The 15,498-nt window shown below is 36.3% G+C and overlaps 1 protein-coding gene across 1 annotated transcript in view; it reads left to right on the forward strand.

The window, feature by feature from the left end:
• Nucleotides 1-15,383, forward strand: part of slc9a3r1a (SLC9A3 regulator 1a) — a 46,702-nt gene extending 31,319 nt beyond the window's left edge. Inside the window, exons 4-6 of the mRNA XM_007250120.4 lie at nt 6,974-7,020; nt 11,821-11,943; nt 13,836-15,383. Of these exons, the coding sequence (XP_007250182.3) occupies nt 6,974-7,020; nt 11,821-11,943; nt 13,836-13,997 (332 nt within the window). The 3' untranslated portion in view covers nt 13,998-15,383. The remainder of the gene's footprint in view (nt 1-6,973; nt 7,021-11,820; nt 11,944-13,835) is intronic.
• Nucleotides 15,384-15,498: the final 115 nt, after the last annotated feature.

A 15,498-nucleotide genomic window follows, 5' to 3' on the forward strand; every position in this document is an offset into this window, starting at 1 on the left:
CAAGACATCACATTACATGTTTTTTTAGTAAATATCAGAACATTTTAGAACAGATTTAAATGTCTTCTGAGCATTTAAATCCAACATTTAGTGGTTTCTATTGTTTAGAAGTGATAACAAATAAGGGCTGGGAATTGAAATTCAATTCCAAAAAGGTACAGACCAAAATGTCTTGGTTCTACAGAGTATTAAAAAGTTTTAAAAAAATGGTACCTATTTCCGATACTTTGCATTTCACACTTGTGCTGTCTCTCTCTTTATATCTCTCTGAGATATTAAAATACAGTAAAAATAGTCTAATAATCTAGTCTTCCAGACCTAAACTACACTACACTATTATTACTGTCCCCTCACAATAATAAAAAAAAATTAAGTGATTGACACCACTAAAATAAATATTATTTAATTTTCCCAATTTTTTTGCTGATATTAAAAAAAAAGTCTTAAAAAATGAAATGCATCCAGCAATATGCTTAGGGAAAATATTTGTAGTTTAAGCAGTAATGCTGTTGTTTTTGTTCTTAATAAAGCGCCACAAATAATCATGCCCAATGTTTTTGATCCAACAAGATCCAAAAGTATGGTAGTTTCTTATGAATGCGTTTTGTGAGAGTATTGTTTGGGTATCGGTACCGAATTCAATGTATTGAACCAGTACCGATTAGGGACGACAAATCCAAACTAAAACAGTTATCATGCCAGGGGTAGTTTTGTTCATAACTTTAAATGCCCACACTCTGACAGTGGACTCACACACAGAGGTTGTATGATCAGCAACTGTTTAAACATTAACTCCCAGCCTTCACAGACCCTATCGTGACATATGAGTATTAGTCAAAGTCAACAGAGTTCTTCCAGAAGGTAACAGTCCTGGCAACCATGACCATAGCAACAGCATGGAGCCGGTTTTGGACCCTTAACGTGACCCCCACAGTCGACATCCACACAAGCTGCCTGGAGGTTATTAATGGTTATGAATGGTCTATCCATTTTTAGTTTCTACTGTGATACACTGATCAAGCAAAACATTATGACCAACTAATTTTTTTCTAAACTGAATCTTCATTTTTTATATCCTGTCTCACTGTTTCACTTTATATTTTACTATCCTCCTTTCACCCAGTTCTTTATTCGGTCAGGACACCACACGATAGACCACCACAGACCACAAATATGGGTGGTAGGTCATTTATTCTCGGCACTGCAGTGACACAGACAGGATGGTGGATAGTATGTTAGTGTATGTTGTGCTGAAGGTACGAGTGGATCAGATACAGCAGTGCTGCTGGAGTTTTTAAACACTGTGTCCACTTACTGGTCACTCTATTATACACGAAGAACATGGTGAGGAACATAGCTGCTCTATGCTGGTCTTGGTGGGTCTTATATAAAGTATGCAGAGAAACAAATAGACAGAGGACTGCGGACTGTAATTATAGAACTCCAAAGTGTCGTATATGCTTAGTGGAGCTGAAAAATGGAGAATGGGTTTAGAAACTAGAACTTGTAGAATATATATACATACAGTTGTGGTCAAAAGTTTACATACACTTGTAAAAAAACATAATGTTATGGCTGTCTTGAGTTTTCAATAAGTTCTACAACTCTTATTTTTCTGTGATAGAGTGATCGGAACACATACATGTTTGTCACAAAAAACAGTCATAAAATTTGGTTCTTTCATAAATTTATTATGGGTCTGCTGAAAATGTCACCAAATCTGCTGGGTCAAAAATATACATACAGCAACAAAATTTGTCAATTTTGGTGATGTAGCGAGTTGTGTCAATCAAATTAGCTTCATGTCATGGCCTCTTCACTTCTTGTAAGTGATTCTGATTGACTACAGCTGTTGACTTCTCATGAGCCCATTTAAATAGGGCTCATTTGACCCAGTGATTAGACTCAGCTACAAAAGCTACAATGGGAAAGTCAAAGGAACTCAGTGTGGATCTGAAAAAGCGAATTATTGACTTGAACAAGTCAGGGAAGTCACTTGGAGCCATTTCAAAGCAGCTACAGGTCCCAAGAGCAACTGTGCAGACAATTATACGCAAGTATAAAGTGCATGGAACAGTTGTGTCACTGCCACGATCAGGAAGAAAACGCAAGCTATCACATGCTGCCGAGAGGAGATTGGTCAGGATGGTCAAGAGTCAACCAAGAATCACCAAGAAGCAGGTCTGCAAGGATTTGGAAGCTGATGGAACACAGGTGTCAGTCTCCACAGTCAAGCGTGTTTTACATCGCCATGGACTGAGAGGCTGCCGTGCAAGAAAGAAGCCCTTGCTCCAGAAAAGGCACCTTAAGACTCGGCTGAAGTTTGCTGCTGATCACATGGACAAAGATAAAACCTTCTGGAGGAAAGTTCTCTGGTCAGACGAAACAAAAATTGAGCTGTTTGGCCACAACACCCAGCAATATGTTTGGAGGAGAAAAGGTGAGGCCTTTAATCCCAGGAACACCATGCCTACTGTCAAGCATGGTGATGGTAGTATTATGCTCTGGGGATGTTTTGCTGCCAGTGGAACTGGTTCTTTGCAGAAAGTAAATGGGATAATGAAGAAGGAGGATTACCTCCAAATTCTGCAGGAAAACTTAAAAACATCAGCCCGAAGGTTGGGTCTTGGGCGCAGTTGGGTGTTCCAACAAGACAATGACCCAAAACACACATCAAAAGTGGTAAAGGAATGGCTAAACCAGGCTAGAATTAAGGTTTTAGAATGGCCTTCCCAAAGTCCTGACTTAAACCCCATTGAGAACATGTGGACAGTGCTAAAGAAATGGGTTCATGCAAGAAAACCATCACATTTAGCTGAACTGCACCAATTCTGTCAAGAAGAGTGGTCAAACATTCGACCTGAAGCTTGCCAGGAGCTTGTGGATGGCTACCAAAAGCGCCTAGTTGCCGTGAAAATGGCCAAGGGACATGTAACCAAATACTAATGTTGCTGTATGTATATTTTTGACCCAGCAGATTTGGTGACATTTTCAGCAGACCCATAATAAATTTATGAAAGAACCAAATTTTATGACTGTTTTTTGTGACAAACATGTATGTGTTCCGATCACTCTATCACAGAAAAATAAGAGTTGTAGAACTTATTGAAAACTCAAGACAGCCATAACATTATGTTTTTTTACAAGTGTATGTAAACTTTTGACCACAACTGTATATATATATACACTGCTCAAAAAAATAAAGGGAACACTCAAATAACACATCCTAGATCTAAATGAATGAAATATTCTCATTGAATACTTTGTTCTGTACAAAGTTGAATGTGCTGACAACAAAATCACACAAAAATCATCAATGGAAATCAAATTTATTAACCAATGGAGGCCTGGATTTGGAGCCACACACAAAATTAAAGTGAAAAAACACACTACAGGCTGATCCACCTTTAATGTAATGTCCTTAAAACAAGTCAAAATGAGGCTCAGTATTGTGTGTGGCCTCCACGTGCCTGTATGACCTCCCTACAACGCCTGGGCATGCTCCTGATGAGGTGGCGGATGGTCTCCTGAGGGATCTCCTCCCAGACCTGGACTAAAGCATCCGCCAACTCCTGGACAGTCTGTGGTGCAACGTGACGTTGGTGGATGGAGCGAGACATGATGTCCCAGATGTGCTCAATCGGATTCAGGTCTGGGGAACGGGCGGGCTAGTCCATAGCTTCAATGCCTTCATCTTGCAGGAACTGCTGACACACTCCAGCCACATGAGGTCTGGCATTGTCCTGCATTAGGAGGAACCCAGGGCCAACCGCACCAGCATATGGTCTCACAAGGGGTCTGAGGATCTCATCTCGGTACCTAATGGCAGTCAGGCTACCTCTGGTGAGCACATGGAGGGCTATACGGCCCTCCAAAGAAATGCCACCCCACACCATTACTGACCCACTGCCAAACCGGTCATGCTGAAGGATGTTGCAGGCAGCAGACCGCTCTCCACGGCGTCTCCAGACTCTGCCAGACTCTGTCTGGCAGTGCTCCTCCTGTTCCTTCTTGCACAAAGGCGGAGGTAGCGGTCCTGCTGCTGGGTTGTTGCCCTCCTACGGCCTCCTCCACATCTCCTGGTGTACTGGCCTGTCTCCTGGTAGCGCCTCCAGCCTCTGGACACTACGCTGACAGACACAGCAAACCTTCTTGCCACAGCTCGCATTGATGTGCCATCCTGGATGAGCTGCACTACCTGAGCCACTTGTGGGGGTTGTAGAGTCCGTCTCATGCTACCACGAGTGTGAAAGCACCACCGACATTCAAAACTGACCAAAACATCAGCCAGACAGCATAGGTTCTGAGAAGTGGTCTGTGGTCCCCACCTGCAGAACCACTCCTTTATTGAGTGTGTCTTGCTAATTGCCAATAATTTCCACCTGTTGTCTATTCCATTTGCACAACAGCAGGTGAAATTGATTGTCAATCAGTGTTGCTTCCTAAGTGGACAATTAAATTTCACAGAAGTTTGATTTACTTGGAGTTTTATTGTGTTATTTGAGTGTTCCCTTTATTTTTTTGAGCAGTGTATATATATATATATATATACGTATATATATATATATATATACAGTGGCTTTCAAAAGTATTCATACCCCGTAAACCTTTCCACATTTTGTCACCTTACAACTTCAAACTTAAATGTATTTTATTGAGATTTTAAGTGATAGAACAACAAAAGATATTGCATAAGTGTGAAGTAAAACAAATTGATACATGGTTGGGAAGGAGATTCACCTTCCAGCAAGACAATGACCCTAAATGTACATCCAGAGCTACAGTGGAATGATTTAGAAAAAACTAAATATCCATGTATTAGATTGACCCAGTCTTAAATCACATTAAGCTTCTCTTGCTGTTCACAGACGCTCTCCATCCAACCTGGCTGAGCTTGAGCTGCTTTATAAAGAAGAATGGGGCAAAAACCTCAGTCTCTAGATGTGCAAAGCTGGTAGAACAAAACCCCAAAGCACTTACAGTTGTAATTGCAGCAAATGGTGGATCTACTAAGTATTGGCAAGGAGGGCTGAATACTTTTTTACACATCACACTTTTTAGATTTTGTTTTTTATAAAAATATTAAAAAACAGGTATCATTTTCATTCCACATGTGTGGTTGTAAGGTTACAAAATTAGGAAAATGTCAAGGGGTATGACGACTTTTGCAAGCCACTGTATATAAAATAAAACTTAGTTTTCAATAAACTATATTCCTTAAGCCCACCATACTTGAAAAAAAAAACTGTTGAGTTAATTAAACTATTGTGTGAACAAAACTCAGTTGAGTTGAAATGAACTTAACTGATTCAAGTTATCATCTAACTTTGACTGAGTTCATTTAAATTTTATATATTTACAACATATTTACAACAGCAAAATGATGACTTAACTGAGTATAGTTGAGCCAATAAATATTTGTTTTTCATTGTAATATATAGCAGTGTTCTTTTTCTGTCTTTCTCAAAGATGAGCTTACATGAGCTGTTAATATGGAGCCTCCATAACTTTGGACTTTGCTTATTGACCTTTCAGTTAATAGTTGTCAGCTTTTGCATTGTCATACAGATGCTGAATGTTTAACCTGGGAGAAGTCACTTATTTATTCAGAAGCAGTCCCTACTTCAGTATCGACTACAGTCACATGTTCCTAACACTGAATTAAAGTGGCAGCACAATGCTGAAGCGCTGAAGTGAGGGCATCATAACAGCCTATATGTTTCCAGTTAAAATGTAAATGTGAAGCAAGCTGACAGTATTTAGTGGAGACTTGATTCCTTTTTTTAATCTTTATTCATTTCTGTTCGTTAATGAACTTCTTCTTATCCATTGCCCACAAAGCATTATTTGTGAGCAAAGAGATTTCATGATGAATGGAACAATACAAATGCTCCAAAATGACTTGGATTCAAATCATTTTACATTGACCTCTATCAAAAGTTAAAAAGATTATTTTCTTCTTCTGTAAAGTTTCTATTTTGGGGATACTTGTGTTCCTCTGGACAGTGATGATATATTGGTCAACAAGTCGATAATGTAGTTATGGTGACATGTCTAATTTTAAGCCTTTAATATCCTCATTAGTCAAAGGCAATTAAATTTTTAATTTGGATTTTTTTATTTGTTTAGGGCAGTAATAAAATGAATAATATATATATATATATATATATATATATATATATATTTTTTTTTTTTTTCATTTCAAAACCCAAATTAAAAAAAAATATTTCAAGAATACACTACTGCAACAAAATGAAAATTAAACTCTATCATTGCGTATGATATGATATGGCACACCACTAACTGGGGTATTAAAAAAAACAAGAATTTTATCAGATTTGTAACAGAAATCAATGATCCAGAATGTCATAATACTAATAATAATACACTCCAAATATCGCCATATATCCAGGATTAAAGTACAATTAATGATACTAGACATACTAGATATAATCTGTCTCTCTAGTAGATATATAATGGGAAATGAGAACAGTGTACATTTTTCTTTTGCTAAAAACTGAAACAAAGCAGTACCCTGATATGATAATTAGGGGTGGGTGATGTGGGACAGTATTTCAGGATATAATATTGTTCGCGATATAAAAAAAATGTTGGCGATATTTTTGTGTACGATACGATATGGCACACCCCTATTTAAGAATATACATGTGATAAAATCATACCACTATCCACAAATAGGAAATCTTAAAAAAATATTGAGGTGTATGTTGTACACAGTTACATAATAATTTAATTAAAATATCAAAATATCGTAAACTACAATTATATTCATTTTTTACAGAAATAAAATACTGGAATTATTGCACTTCATGTAAATGTTAAATCACAAGTCACATATTGTACATGGTATAGTGTTGATTTTAATTTACCATCATTTTTGTTTGTTTGTTAGTTTTTCTTGCATTTGTTAGAAGATGTATCATATGTATATTGTTCTTCTTTATGTTCTTAGGCCCTCTACCTGAACCTGCAGCCAGCAAGGAGATTGCAGAAGAAAAGGTAATCTTTTTTATTGGTCCTGTTTTATATTTCTAATTGATAATATTACCCCTAAGCCAGGCAGAGGAGTTGAAACACGTAGAGCAGTTATGGTTCCATGCATTTATGATGCATTTATGGTTCCAGCTTCAGATGGAGTCAGATGTTTTAAGTCTGGGAAAACACAAATCAGAAGAATGTGCAGTTCAGTGGAACTGCTGGACTGGGGCTGAGAAACACTGTTCTGAGGGCAGTTCCCTGCACTCTGACTGAGCCAAGTCCCAGATTCAATTACACTACTAATGGTGAATTTCCCACTGAGGCTCAGATCAGCACTCAGCTTAATCCTTATCCCAGAAACCATTCATTAGAGTCTTTTTGTGCCTTTTGAGAAAGTTTTAAACCTTAACCGAGAACTAATTGCTTTGCCATTCCTTTTAAAATTAAGTTTGTAGGTTCAGAGACTGTAGATACTTAGTAAAAAAAAAAGAAAGGACCATATTAAAAATGAGTCTGTGCCTGTTTTTCACTATAATACCAATATTAAAGGCAATTTTGTAAAAAGAAATCTTCATTACTTTATTATTTTTATGTATGAATGTTCTTACATAACTTGTTTTGCTTTTAAACTTAAAATAAGCTACCGATTACTTTACATTTTAATGAATAGTAAGCAGTCCTATTCAACCTTAAATGCAGGATTTATATTAAACACAGTGCAAAAATAACCTCCTTGTATTTCAGTTAAGAAAAGGTGTAAAAAATATTAAAATCACTGCCACATAAAGGATGTCTTAAAAGGTTTCTGATAAACACAAATGAAATATCTAATGATATTCCCTCTGCCAGGTTCTATATGTAAATATGTATAATTTCGATTATCCCATTTTTATAAACGCATTCAAAAGTAATTTGATTAATCAAATATACAGCTCTGGACAAAAATAAGAGACAACTTTAGTTTTAGAATCAGTTTCTCTAATTTAGCTATTAATAGGTTTATGTTTGAGTAAAATGAACATAGTGGACAACATTTCTTCCAAATTCCGAATGAAAATATTGTCATTTAGATCATTTATTTGCAGAAAATGAGAAATGGCTGAAATAACAAAAAAGATGCAGAGCTTTCAGACCTCAAATAATGCAAAGAAAACAAGTTCATATTCATAAAGTTTTAAGAGTTCAGAAATTAATATTTGGTGCAATAACTCTGGTTTTTAATCAAAGTTTGCGTGTTCTCCTCCATCAGTCTTACACACTGCTTTTGGATAACCTTATGCCTTTACTGCTGGTGTAAAAAATCAAGCAGTTCAGTTTGGTTTGATGACTTGTGATCATCCATCTTCCTCATGATTATATTCCAGAGGTTTTCAATTTGGTAAAATCAAAGAAACTCATCATTTTCGCATTTGTGCTCTCTTATTTTTTCCAGAGCTGTATATATTATACCTCCCAGCCCTAGGACATATTATACCTCTTTTTACACAAGTTAGGTAGGTTTATATGCTTTTAAAAAGTACAGTATATTGTTGATTATAATAAAACTAACTCTACAGGAATGACTAGGCAGACTGGGTTAAAGTAAGAAGAGAGCAGCTGTGTATCACAGACCCCCCAAGAGTTTCTGCTTTCTCTCACACTTTGCTCCTTATCAACAGAGGCCAGATTACACTAAAGAACCGAAAAGGAAGGAGTGATAAAAGTACAGTATAAGAAACTGTGCTAGATAAAAAGCAGATTCTCTGAGTTAATGGAGGATTCTTAAGCAGATAAGACAACACACACTGGGTGTGGGAGATGGGTCTGGTTTTTGTAACTGGAAAATTTGTGTGTGAAACAACCACTGCCACACTACAGTACAGCTGCTCAGTGTGAAAAAAAAATACTAGTATTGAGATTGCACTGATATGCCAAAAGTCATTGGACAGTAACTCGTATCATGTCCAATTACTTTTGCCATGTCCCTATCCCATGACTTTTGGTACGGCTGTGTCTAGTAGTACACCTTAGTGCACTCTAGTAGTCAGTGTATTAAGTGGATGTTTTGACGAAATGAGGGGAAAAAGGGATGAATTTCCAGCTGCAACAATAAATTTAATATATAACTGCTATATACCACTTCACCACTTCGGTTTCTGAATCAGTTTCTCTGATTTTGCTATTTATAGGTATATGTTTGATTAAAATGAACATTGTTGTTTTATTCTATAAACTACAGACAGCATTTCTCCCAAATTCCAAATAAAAATACTGTCATTTAGAGCATTTATTTGCAGAAAATGAGAAATGGATGAAATAAAATATGAAGCAAAAAATCTGAAGAGCTTTTAGACCTTAATTAATGCAAAGAAAACAAGTTCATATTCATAAAGTTTTAAGAGTTCAGAAATCAATATTTGGTGGAATAACCCTGGTTTTTAATCACAGTTTTTATGCATCTTGGCATCATGTTCTCCTCCACCAGTCTTACACACTGCTTTTGGATAACTTTATGCCTTTACTCCTGGTGCAAAAATTCAAGCAGTTCAGTTTGGTTTAATGGCCTGTCATCATGCATCTTCCTCTTGATTACATTCCAGAGGTTTTCAATTTGGTAAAATCAAAGAAGCTCATAATTTTTAAGTGGTCTCTTAGTTTTTTCCAGAGCTGTAGATATAAATGACAAAAAAGTAGTGACACAATATTAATCCTGCTACACTGACACTGTTAAAGATTAGCATTACGTAACCTTTATAATTTGGTCGATAAGAATCCATCAAGTTTCATCTTTAATTAAATGGATTAATCAACATATTGCAGGAATTTAGTTTAGTTATTTTTAATACTTGGCTGCAAATCTTTTCCATTCATTGTCTAACTAATGTCTGGAAACAATGGACCTCAGTAAATGCTTAGATGTACTGCCAGCCTTTTTACTTTAGCCACCTTCAGTTTCTGCTTGTTTGTGGGTTTTCCTGCTCTCAGTTTTGTGTTCAGTGAGTGAAAAGCTGCTCAACTGGGTGGAGGTCAGGTGACCTACTCTGTTGTTTCTTTTTCTTTTTTGTGTTAAAAGCTGTTGGGGTGCTTTTGCTGTATAGGTCATGTTTGGGTCATTTTCTATCTGCACTATAAATCACGAATATGTGAGTTCTGAGCAAAAGGTTTTGGTAGCTTCACACTTTAGAGTGCACTTCAGGGATGTGTTGATGCTGCAATATATATCACAATACAGGGGTTAAGATCTAGTGTATCGTGATACACTGCAATTGTTTAAATCAATTTTTTTTATATATTTATTTATTATTATTTATATTTTGGCTGATCTGAAATATGTGTTTAAGCTGCCTTGTTTTGCAATGTCTGAATATTTATATTAATTAAAAGTTCATTGCTCTTTATATGGGAACAAGTGCAGATTTTACACTTGGTATCATAAATGTTTTTGTTGGAACATCTTATGAGCAGATCTTTCAGAATCAAAGGTTTCCTTCAAATATTATTTTGAACCCTAAAAAAGGGCTCGCACTTTAAAAAAAAAAGTCTAATCTGAGAGAGTTTCTGTCAGAGTTAATGCGGACTGATCACAGTCAGTTTCATGATCCCTTTTAATTTATACAGCAGGTGTATATTTGATATACAGTATCCAAAAAAGTGAGCACACCCCTGACATTTCTGTAAATATTTAAATCACCTTTTCATGGGATTACATTATAGAAATTAAATGTGGATATAACTTAGAGTAGTCATTGTACAGCTTGTATAACTGTGCAGATTTACTGTCATGTGGCTCATTAAGGCTTACTAGGTTTCAGGTATGAATGGAGAGCAGGGCTGTTATATTTGGTGTTTTGGATACAATTCTCTCATACTGGCAGCCACCCACTGGATATTCAACATGGCACCTCATAGCAAAGAATATAGAATGGTTGTTCCCCACAATCTTTGCCTAGGCTATGATGTATATTACTAAGATCATGAAACTGAGCAAGAGCATGGTTGCCAACAAAGCTGTACACCTGGTAATGCCCAAGTTTCATTCCTATAGAGTATTGTATCATAAAAATATATTCTAAAATATGTGCAGAAAGATAGATGAAAGTTGTACTCACTTTTGTTGGATACTGTATGATGTATGGTCACAGCTGTGTTTAAAATACTATGAAATTATTGTAAGATCTGCAAGCGTTCGGAAAATAATATTTAAAAAAAAAACAGTTTAATTGTGAAAAAAGTTTAACAGAACTATTATTTGTCACCAAAGCTTAGCTTTTGCTTTTAAACAGCTTTTTCCTGTTAAAATAGCTGTTTTGTTGTACCCTGGCCTAGTTCAGGTCACAATTGTTGAAGTGTGTGGCGGAAACCACTAGGCTGTGGTTAAAATATCAGGGTGGGGTTGTGTGTTACTTGAATACGGTTGGTTGCTGGTGTTTGCTGAAACAGGCAGTGTTATATATGTATGCTGCTTTGATGAGGTCTGTCTAAAATGAAAAAATAAACTGTTATTTTTTATTTACTGTATTATTTTCAAAGGCTGAACTGCAGAACTGCAGTCTGGATCAGCTGATCTCAGGATTCCTCTCTAGTGAACACAGATGAAAAGCTTTTAATCGAACATCTGACGAGACAGATAGAGAGCTCTCGCCACACACCACTTCAGTACTTTGTACACAAGATACCATCAGTGAGCTGAGACTTGGCAGTGCCTCTATCAGTGTGGATTATCGTGTAATCTTGTTTTTGGTACATTAAAAAGGCGTTATCTGCTGTTGGAACATCGTGCAGGCCCAGTGCTGTGATGATGTCAGTTTCAGGCATTTGTAACTCTGACTTATTGTTGCGCAGGTGAAAGAGGAGGAGCCAGCTCAGGAAGCCAAACCCAAAATATCAGCCAGTCCCTCTACATCCAGCACTTCCTCCACTGCATCCATCCCTGCTGCTACTGCTGCCAGCAGTCCACCCCCAGAGGTCTGTCTCAACACACACACACACACACACACACACACACTCACACACAGACACATAAAGGTTTTTGTGTTACTGATCTGCTCCCTCTAGTGGTTTCTGACTGTAAGATGGTAATATCTATAGACTATAGAGAAAATGGATTTTCAGGTTGAGCTGGAATATGACCTGACCTGGAGTGCAAACACCAGAGAGCTGCTAAAGAAGGCCCAGCAGAGACTGTATTTTCTGAGAATCATCAGAAAGAACCATCTCCCCAAAAGATTTACTCCGTGCCTTCCTCCTATCACAGCCCTATAGAGAGCATACTCACGTACGGACTGGGTGTGTGGTACGGAAGCTGCACATCACTTGAGAGAAAAGCAATTGACTGTACCTTCCCCGCTATAGATCAAATTTACAACTCCCAATGCCGCCAAAATGCCATAGACATCGCACAGGGTTAATCACATCCTGGACATTGTCCCATCCAACTATTACCATCAGGCAGGAGATACAGGGCTATGAAAACCAGGACAAACCGCCTTAAAAACAGTTTTTAAACTTAAACTCACAATAATCACTGCTAAAATCAACATTCAGGTCATGTGTAATTTTGTTTATTGTTCATTGGTTAAATGTTCATCTACCTGCATAATTTGGCACATTACTGTTACACCTTACCCAGCAATCGGTGCAATTATTTAAAACCAGTGCAATTGTGTATTCTCTAGTCATTTTTTTTAAGTTAGTAAATATAGAAATACCTTTATACCTTTCTTGCACACCTTTTGAGTTAAATGCACTGTGATTTCATTGTTCTTGTAAAAGTGACATTGACAAAGATTTATCTATCTGTCTATTTATCTATCTAGACTGGCGCTGTTAACATTAACACGTAAATGAACACAATGAATCTGGAAACAACACACTAGCATTTTACTCATGATTAATCATGTTAAAATCACTGATTATTGTTGTAATTAAAGTGATTACATTTAGTTTTGATTGGCATCACTACTCCTAGCATACAGTACCAGTCAAAAGTTTTTGACAGATAGCCCGCATTACATTTAATCTCATTTTATTTAGGTTTTTGTACAGTTTTTTATTTTTATATTTTTGCATTGTCTGAACTTTAAATAAAAAACACTAGGGATTTGGCAATTACCTTGTGTTTGCAAAGGCTTAGAATTACAGTTAATCACAATATATATATATATATATATATATATATATATATATATATATATTTCCTGAGAGAGGGTGCTTTTCCTGGATGGGGTGGTGAATTTGGCACCACAGTAGTGCCTAAATCTGCACCCCCGCCACGAATAGCACCCCCTCTTTTCAGTGTGTGCACACCGTTTTCTTAATAAATGCTTTAGCTAACTTTATTTAGAAATGCGCACCGAGAGAGGGTGTTTTTATGGTGGGAGTACGGCTTTCGGCACATTTTCAAAATAAAATGTGCTTTTTTTTGCTGTATCATTTTTTGGAGGGACAAATCCACCTATTTCTGATACCCCCACCAAATTTTGATTTCTGAACTCTTAAAACTTTATGAATATGAACTTGTTTTCGTTGCATTATTTGAGCGCTAAAATGCTTTAAATGACAATATTTTAATTTGGAATTCTGGAAAAATGTTGTCCGTAGTTTATAGAATAAAACAACAATGTTCATTTTACTCAAACATTTACCTATAAATACCAAAATCAGAGAAACTGATTCAGAAACTGAAGGTGATCTCCTATTTTTTTTTTTTTCCAGAGCTGTACAAATGTTGAGTCTCTTTTCGTTTCAGACAACTGTAGTCAAAAGTTTGGAGTGTATACAGTGTAGAGTTCTTCTGACTGTATATATAAAAAAACTGTAAATGTCTATAATGACATGATGCCACTGTGTTTTTCCAGGAGAAGCCGATGGAGAGGAGTGTGGGCGGGGATGCAGGAGCGAATCTGGATCTGGGTTTGTCGCTGCAGCAGGCCAAGGAGCGCGCTCACCAGAAACGCTCCAACAAGAAAGCGCCGGCTATGGACTGGAGCAAGAGGAGCGAGCTGTTCAGTAATCTCTAAAAATCACAGCCCTTAAAGCCCTGTTTCTCTCGCTAATTATCATTCATTATTTTATTTTTATCCTTTATTTCATTTATTTATAAAGTTCACAATCCTCCCTGTCAAGCTCATGAACCAAGTTCCTCAGATTCTGTGATCAGCTGTGTTTTTTTTAAAGGGCTACTGAAAAAATAAAAGAGGTAGAAAAAGGGAAATACTGAAATTCTGCTCCTGCTCTCACTGTAAAAGGAGATGAAATCACTGTCTTGTTATGGTGACAGGATATTTTTGTTTTGTTTCTTTGTTCTTTCTTCCATCTCTTCCTTCCTTCTTTTGTTTTTTTGTTTGTTTTAGCCATCTCTCTCTGTGTCACACACACTCAGAACTCGTATGAACATTTCAAGCCAGTGTTACTTTGCTTTGATGATTTTATATGGAGAACTATATCAGTGTGTTGGAGTGTGTGTTCATACACGTATTTTCTTAGTTCACAACTTTTCACATATCAATCATCTTAATTAATTCTTCTTTTTTCTTTAGATGTAATGTTACCATATTATGTACAGTATAGAGTTTAATACTATTAAATAAATGGGAAATGCGTCATAAACCATATTAGTTTCCTGAATTTTGTTCATAAAGGCATGTAATTGCCCCTGTGGGATATTGATATCATGATATCATGTCTGTCTGCTTTTGAACATTTATTTTGATGGTTGAATATATAACTGTAGCTTTCAGAACAACTGTAATTGTGTAGAATTAGCATTTTCGGGGGCTAATGCTTTCTTATAATGATGTCTGATGAAAAGAAAAATAGTTAAAATAAGAGCAGATATTCTTAATACAATTATAAATAAAGGCTACTTTCTCTTTTTAAAGATCTGTAAAGCTGAGCCACTGTTTTTTAGATTTGCTATTTTTTCTATATCGGGGAAATCCTAAATCTCTAACATGGACCGTGCTGTCAGCTTGTTTGTAAAACATTCCTTTATAAAAAATGTGTAGAAGTCTGTCTTTTTTTTTTTTATAGAATTTTATAATTAGATTTGTTTATGTACATTAGTCCTGATCTGAAAATCAAACCACTGTTATACAGTCACCCAAAGTTTATTTAATATTTTAAATATTTGCTCGTAAAACTCGCAATTATTTAGCTTTGATTTATTTGTACTTTGAAGCACAATGCCGTTGTTTCCTTCAGATTTGTCACGTTTGCAATTTGTTGATTTTAAAAAAAATCATGTTTAGCTGTTGACTGCAGAATTATTTTTCTTTTTTTTTTTTAAAGAACATTCCTGAACAAATGACCACTGTTGTATCACTGTACACGTCTCCTTAGCTCTGTGATAGTTTAGCTGTTATTAATGATGAATATATAAAGATGAATAAATCAATTTTGGCGTATTTTGTTGGTTGTTGGTGGTTGATTGAGTGATTGATCTGGCACATGACAAACAGCAGGTGATGTTTCCCTGATTCAACAAGTGCACTTCTTTTTAGGAAGGGCCTTTACAGAGAG

The sequence above is a fragment of the Astyanax mexicanus genome, chromosome 15 (genome assembly GCF_023375975.1).
Source record: "Astyanax mexicanus isolate ESR-SI-001 chromosome 15, AstMex3_surface, whole genome shotgun sequence".
Taxonomy (NCBI): Eukaryota; Metazoa; Chordata; class Actinopteri; order Characiformes; family Acestrorhamphidae; genus Astyanax; species Astyanax mexicanus.